The sequence below is a fragment of the Dermacentor silvarum genome, chromosome 8 (assembly GCF_013339745.2).
Source record: "Dermacentor silvarum isolate Dsil-2018 chromosome 8, BIME_Dsil_1.4, whole genome shotgun sequence".
In the NCBI taxonomy this organism is placed as follows: Eukaryota; Metazoa; Arthropoda; class Arachnida; order Ixodida; family Ixodidae; genus Dermacentor; species Dermacentor silvarum.
In genome coordinates this window covers 182,441,053-182,448,108 of record NC_051161.1, presented here as the reverse complement: position 1 = coordinate 182,448,108, position 7,056 = coordinate 182,441,053, and the positions used below count along the sequence as shown (strand labels likewise).

At 42.8% G+C, this 7,056-nt stretch overlaps 2 protein-coding genes across 2 annotated transcripts; both read left to right on the top strand.

Moving 5' to 3' along the window:
* Nucleotides 1-658: 658 nt before the first annotated feature.
* On the top strand, nt 659-2,414 carry LOC119462615 (peroxynitrite isomerase THAP4-like). Its single transcript, XM_049672296.1, has 3 exons — nt 659-897; nt 1,454-1,630; nt 1,846-2,414. The coding sequence occupies exons 1-3, from the start codon at nt 698-700 to the stop codon at nt 2,063-2,065; spliced, it is 597 nt and encodes a 198-aa protein (XP_049528253.1). The 5' UTR covers nt 659-697; the 3' UTR covers nt 2,066-2,414.
* Nucleotides 2,410-3,972, top strand: LOC119462919 (uncharacterized). The gene has a single exon (XM_037724091.2). It carries the CDS (start codon nt 2,410-2,412, stop codon nt 3,499-3,501), a length of 1,092 nt encoding a protein of 363 aa, XP_037580019.2. The 3' UTR covers nt 3,502-3,972.
* The last annotated feature ends 3,084 nt before the right edge of the window (nt 3,973-7,056 follow it).

Sequence of the window (7,056 nt, the reverse complement as noted above, 5' to 3'; positions counted from 1 at the left end):
TGCATTTCAACACATTCTATTGGCTACTGAACTGTTACTGGATTTTTGAGTCGCACATACATCATATACATGCCCGCAGAAGTATCTCAAATAGTAAATTTTGGGATTGCACTTGGCTAGAACATTTGGCATAATTTCACTAATACAACAGTGCATTCCTGTACATAAACGCCTTCCCATTCCTTACAGAACTTTGCATACTCCTGCAGTCTTATGTATTGTGCAAGTTCCGAAAAATAAAGAAATTCCATCATCACAATGCGTGCGATATAGTGTGCACGTCCAAAACTAAAACTCAATTTAAAAGGACTCTATCGATAGCAGTCGGATACGAAGAGAACATGTTCCTGGGCCACAAAGCACGCATTGGGAATCGGCCATCACAATCATTCATAGTAGGTCGCCGTCAGCGTTATTTTATATAAGAAAATATGACTATACAGACGGTTACAAGGACCTACGATAGGTGAAAAGGCAGTGAAATAAATGCTTAACAAACCATCACACATTTTGCCACCCCTAGATCTTACACGCGCTTTAGATGTACAAGGCAATAGGCTCCGTACAGTGAAGTTTGCTGCGATTGCTGCGCCATCTATCGCAGCGCCGCCAACAATAATGAGACGGCCAAAGCGCGCGGAGGTATTCGTAGGCGCGGCGTCGCTGGTGCTGTTCGGTCGTTTCTGGCGTTGAGACAATGCCATCCTTCAGCTCGACTAATTCTGATCCATCGACTGAAAACGTACGGAAAAAGAAGAGGAACAAGTGCCGGTACTGCTGCGTAAAAAACTGCCACAGCCACGAAGGCCAGCCTGGCGTGAAATTGTACCGATTTCCAGGCCGTCCGTGGGAGCAAGAACGACGCAAAAGATGGATTGTTGCAGTTCGAAGAGTAAAGTAAGTAATTGTGAAAACAGCGTTTTCCTAGTGTCAATGTAACTATATGCTTTAAGGTCTAGCCAGGTCTAGCTGCTTGAGGTTATGCAACTGTATTTGTGTGCTTAGCGCGGTTGGAAGTGTATGGAGCACGTTTTGCTCAGCAAGCTTGCGTGGCGCGAGATTTTACGCGCGAATTTGTGCCTCAAATGCTCTTGTAGGCTGCATGCGAACCTTTGTTGATTTGCTTGCATGCGTGTAGTCCGGTAATTAGTTGTTAAATTGCGTTTTTCTGTGATACTTTCAGCGAAGTAAGTAAACTCGGTTTGCCTTGATTTTGGGAGTAGTGGTGGTGCGTGTAACATCTAAACTTCAAATGCCTTCACCAAGTGGCGCCCGCCGTGAGACTGCTCGCTCTCGTCAGCGCTTTGTGGCGTGTTTGCCTCGTTTACCGTCACGTGAAGAAGTCATTCGGTTACTGCATGTGCGCTCTTGCTTGCGGCCTCATGCATAGGGCACTGTGTCGTCAGTATGACCTGCGTAATATTCGCAACCATACTCCTCTTGTTTTCTTCAGCGAGAACGACGGCTCGCCGTGGATGCCGACTCAGGCGAGCAGGATCTGCTCCAAACACTTCGTGAACGGCGCAAAAAGCACGATAGCGACACACCCTGGCTATCACCCAACTATCTTCCCGGATGTTTACAAAGTTCGTCCTATAAAATCAACCGACCAGCTGTCGAGGTATGGAAGGTAAGTGGTCAATCATTTTGTCATCTGCCTGCTGAGCCTTGTAGTGCGTATCAATATTCAATGCAGTTGCTGTTAATACTGTGTACTTCAATTATAGAGGCTCATTTGCTTGTTCCATTAACCTGCAAATTCAACTGTTGAAGCCCAGCTTAAGACACTGAATAGTGCGAGAAGTGAAAGCTGTTTCGACACTTCTTTTTTCTGTGTACTTTCAGGTGGAAGAAAAGAGACGAGGTAAAGTCAGTGGCAACCGGAGAAGGTTGTTGCACCATTGCCAGTACGGATACCACATGGGGCAGCCAAGACACAGATGCAGACACTGCAGGTCACAATTACTCTTTGCGTCCACCTGGCTTGGAGCTGCTCTGCGCTGCTGCTGCATCACTACAGGTGGCACAAGAAGATAAGGCAAGTCTCACAGGAAGCAATATGTAGTGACATAAAATTGATACATTGTAATCTAAGTATTAAGCTTATGCGCGAGTTGTCAAGGGCACTTTTATTCGCTTGGAGTGCCTCAATGCACTTACTTCTGCGTGGGTATGGCTCACAGTGGAGCAAAAGCTTGTGAAATAATTTTATGTCTTTCAGGCCCAGTGAGAATATCATTTATATAGCTGGGTTACATTTAATGTGTGCATCATTTTCTAAGCTAACATTTAAATACCATATTGCTTTTCTTGAAGACATGTAATAATTCTTCTAAAACTCCCAACGTACGCATATTCTCCTAAAGTTGCACCCGTGTGTAGTTTCTTACCTGATTTTTCATTGAGTGTATGTCTTTTTTTTTCTTTCAGGCATGCCAAACTGACGGTGATTTTGCGGCCTCCAGCAGCTTTAGTGTTCTGTTGTGTTCTTTGCAGGGTAACGAATCATGCACCCAGGTTGAGCACAAAAGTGTTTGTAGCACAGCAGTTCAGTGCAAACCGCCCATGACTTCACGCCATAGTGGATTTGACCACAGAACTAGCTGCTTCACTGGCTATCAAAGTGTCAAACAGTGCGCGCCTGCTGTCAGGGACCTGTGTGGAGTGACACTAGATGTGTTTGCTCTACTAATGAGCATAATGCCAGCCTGTGCAGAGCGTAGCTGTGACATTCCAGTAGCAGACAGGGTTTTGATGTTTCTGATGAAGCTTAAGCTGGGCATCAGCTATTCATCTCTCGCAGTACTCTTTTCAGTGAGTCGAAATACAGTGTCGCGCCACTTTAATAGTGTCCTGAGAACTCTGAGAACTGCCACCCAGAAGTGGATTTTTCGTCCCCCAGCTCATGTAATAATGAAAACAATGCCCGAGTGCTTCAAAGAAAACTACCCAGGCTGTTCAATGATAATAGACTGTACCGAGGTGCGTACAGAACAGCCTAGCACTGTGCAGCAGCAACGAGTTCTTTACTCCCACTATAAAGGAGGATATACTCTAAAGTTTCTTGTGGGCATTACCCCGTGTGGTGCAGTTTGCTTCTGCTCAAAGGCCTACGGTGGAAGATGTTCTGATGCATACATCACTGTAGATTCTGGATTTTTAGACTTAGTGCAGCCAGGGGATGTGGTCATGGCTGACAAAGGATTTCCGGGGATAAAGTCTGGGTTGGAACAGGTACAAGCTGTGTTGGTGATGCCTCCCTTTCTACAAAACAGTGACCAGTTCAGTGAGAGGGAGGTAACAGAGACGTACAATATTGCACAGGTTCGTATTCATGTTGAAAGATTGATCCAGAGAATTAAGTGTTACAATATCCTTAATACTAGAGTGCCCACAGAGCTGATCTCGGCAATGAGTGACGTGTTTCATGTATGCTGTGTTCTTGCTAACTTGCAGCCTCCAATCATTCGTGAAAGGGGGTCTGCAGGTGAAAGCGTGTAATATTATATTTTGATGTGTTAAATTCATGACTCCGATCTCAGACTGTTATGCTTACTAGGTTTCGAGCTTATTTAAGTCTTATATAAACCAAACATAGTGATGAAGGCGTATGTGTGAAGTTCCATTGAATGTATGCGAGTGTTTGTGTTTAAAAGCTAGTACTGTATAGTTACTAGGCCAGTTCTGTGAAGTTATTTGCCAGACTGCATTCTTTCTAAAAGGAATGTTAAGCTATCAATCTTGTAAGTCATGCCTTGCAATGTAAATAAAATTTCCTATGTGTTCTTTTGAATCTGCAGTGTTCTGCCATTTAATTATTTTATGTGGGTGTAGTAAATACAAATGACTGGCTGTACACATACCAACTAATGATTCCTACAAGATATATTTTTCAAAATTTTCATAAAAGAAGAGTTCGGAGTTTGGAAGTGTGCCTCTAAGAACAGCTGTGTATAAGCATACTAGGTTTGGTAATTGCCAATTTCTGATTTACAAACTCAGCTGCAAGTGCGTGCATTTGATGCTACCATGCGAGACAACAAACTTATGCAGAGGAATGATTGATTACATTTATTCCATCAATTGAAACAATATAGGCTTCACAGCTTAGCAAGCGCGCCCTTATGAAAAAATTTAATGTCTTTCTATAGAGAGGCTGATGTCTTTATGCAACAGAATCATTTGAGTGGCTAATGACTGTCTAATGCGCTTTCTGATGTATTCCTAATGTGAGTCTATTACAAATTGGCCACCGTATTTCTATAGAGTACCTGATGCATGAGTTTCTGATGTGCACCTGACGCATGAGTTTCTGATGTGCACCTGACGCACGAGTTTCTGATGTGCATCTGACGTACGAGTTTCTGATGTGCACCTGACGCATGAGCTTCTGATGCGTTTCCTAATGACATGCAATTGAACGTTAACATTAGGTTGACATTAAAGGCCGCAATGTATATATCTCTATTGCTGGTCATGCAAGCGAATGTTTGCAGTACACAGGTCAATAGATATTTTTTTTTGGTTCATTGCTATTCTAACACAGTGCATTAGTAACCCTTCTGAATGCCTGCACACTTGGCTTTCTATGTACTACATTAACATTCCTCAATTTGCATGGCACAAATTATCAACATGAAAGTATGGTCACTACAAAGAGTTGTAATGTAAACTCCAGCAGACCATTTCTGGCAATGAGTGGCTATCCATCGTTCTATATATGCAAGTCTACCCATGCCCATCAATCTTGGATGCCTAGCAATGCAGGCATTTGGATACAAATGCTGCATTGTTGAGCCAGCTATAAATTAAACAGGGTAATAAATGAGCAGATGTATATATAGTTGAGTTGGTTCATATTTATTTAAGAATGTGCTGACATAGAAATCGCAAACATGACTAGATAGCACATACGGGGTGCTTTTTTTTAGTTGGACCAAATTTTTGAAATTAGAAAGATGTGAATCTTGGTCACGTTATCTTTACCATTCAAGTGTACGGATTGGCAGCCTCTAGATACATAGCAATTTCAGCACTTACATGCATAATTACCGAAGTTACACTAATTAATTTTCTAATTATCAACAATAGGTAGCTATAGCAAATGAGTACTGAGTACAAATGAGTACTACCTATCCCAACAGTCAAATTTTGAATAGCGGAGTTCATGTGGGAGCTACGCGAACAATTAGTTCCCCTTGGCAGGCTCCTTGAAACCGAAACTGGCCGCAAAAAGAGCGTCTGTGTCGTCGCCCCCCCCCCCCTTTCGTCACGTCTCCGCCAGTCCAGCTCAACGAGCAGCTTGCATTATTTCCTGTCTGCAGTGGTGGCCCAGCGCTTCAATGACGGTGGGCCACCAAATTTACTTCGTCATTCTGTTGGGCATCATGTTGCGCTGTAGCGCCAACCCTGCTCCTTAAATTGGGCTTTTAGATACTGCAGGCACGGCATCATATCAGTCTGTAGCGTCGACTGCGAACGCCGCAGATAGCAAGGAAATAATGCAAGCTGCTCGCGGGGCCGGACTGGCGCTTACCTCGGAGATGTTACGAAAGGCAGGGGGGCGGTGACATCGACGACACAGACGCTCTTTTTGCGGCCTAATTCGGTTTCAAGAAGCTTGCCAAAGGGAACTAATTGCTCGTGTAGCTCCCACATGAACTCCGCTATTCAAAATTTCATCGTTGGGATAGGTAGTGTCGACGACGGGCCCCAAAGTACTCATTTGCTGTAGCCACCTATATAGTTGATAATTAGAAAGTTAATTAGCTTAACTTCACTAATTACACACTTAAGTGACTAAATTGCTCTGTATCTAGAGGCCGCCAATCCGTACACTCGAATGGTAAAGCTAACGTGACCAAGGTATATATTTTTCTAATTTTAAAAATTTGGTGCAGCTAAAAGAAAAACACCCTGTATTTACAGGACCACCTGCTTTCCAGGCTACTTAATCTCCCTGCTTAGCATGGAGGACAGGCTGCTTTTGAGCTGCACATTTGTCGTCCTGAACTTGCTGGAGGATGTAACCTGCAAGAAACAAGATGAAAATTTAGCATAGCATTGTAGCACACTAGCAGAACAATACTAACTTTCTATATCATTCGGTGGAACGTGAACGAACAGATGCTGAACTTCAACCAATGTCAGATGCATGGTGCCGCCATTATTTATGGCTGTGCACACGAAGGTAGTGAGAGTGTGTCTCCTGGTGGTCAGACGTGCGGAGTGCCTTAACGGGAAGAGGAATGGCGCATGGCAAAATTCCCGAACGACCTGCTAGTGTGTGCATATGTTTGCGAATGACCAGGTGCGTGTATAGCCACTGTGTGTGTGGGTCCACTTGCGCAGCCCTGAAAAAGCAAGGGGTGTGTGATAATGGACCAAGAGGCACAGCAATGGATAGTAGCGTGCAATACGAGCTAATTGAGTGGATGTGCACACATGAAGTGTGTTGTAAATTACACCTTTTTTAAAAAAAATGTATTGTAATGCTGTTCTAATTACATTTACACTTTTCTACTTACTGTGCACTTATTTTGGTCATTGCTAACATTAACTAGCAAATAATTATAAATTGCAGCACCTTTCTAGACACTATTTACAGAAAAATGTATAGCTAAAATTTCATTTCTTTACGAACAATATTTTGCATAGGCCCCAGTAAACAATGCGCTATACAGTGTTTAATTTAGCTGCACCAAAATTGGCAGATAGCACAATTCCAATCTTTGACCTAAACTACTCAATTAGACAGCCATTACTTCCATGAGAAATCAAAATGCCTAATTGAAAAATTAAAATAATTATGCTAATTAACATTTTAATTAATTCCAATACAGCACATATTTCTATATACGAATTACAGCCCGCAGGTTCGCAAGTCGATCCACTTGGAACAAATTTTTGGGACTGAACCAGTTTCGAGATAATTTTCAAAGTGTCCGACGAAATGAATGGGCGTTCCAGTTAACTTTTTAAAGAAAACGCTGTTTTCTGCATTGAAGCACAAAAGTAACTGGAACACAAATGCAATTCGTCAGACACTTTGAAATT

Bases quoted from the DNA above. Each gene is read 5' to 3' on its own strand.
- LOC119462615 (XM_049672296.1), top strand. From the start codon at position 698: ATGCCATCCTTCAGCTCGACTAATTCTGATCCATCGACTGAAAACGTA. The intron at 898-1,453 runs GTAAGTAATTGT...TGTTTTCTTCAG, and splicing joins GTTGCAGTTCGAAGAGTAAA to CGAGAACGACGGCTCGCCGT. The intron at 1,631-1,845 runs GTAAGTGGTCAA...GTGTACTTTCAG, and splicing joins CAGCTGTCGAGGTATGGAAG to GTGGAAGAAAAGAGACGAGG.
- LOC119462919 (XM_037724091.2), top strand. From the start codon at position 2,410: ATGTCTTTTTTTTTCTTTCAGGCATGCCAAACTGACGGTGATTTTGCG.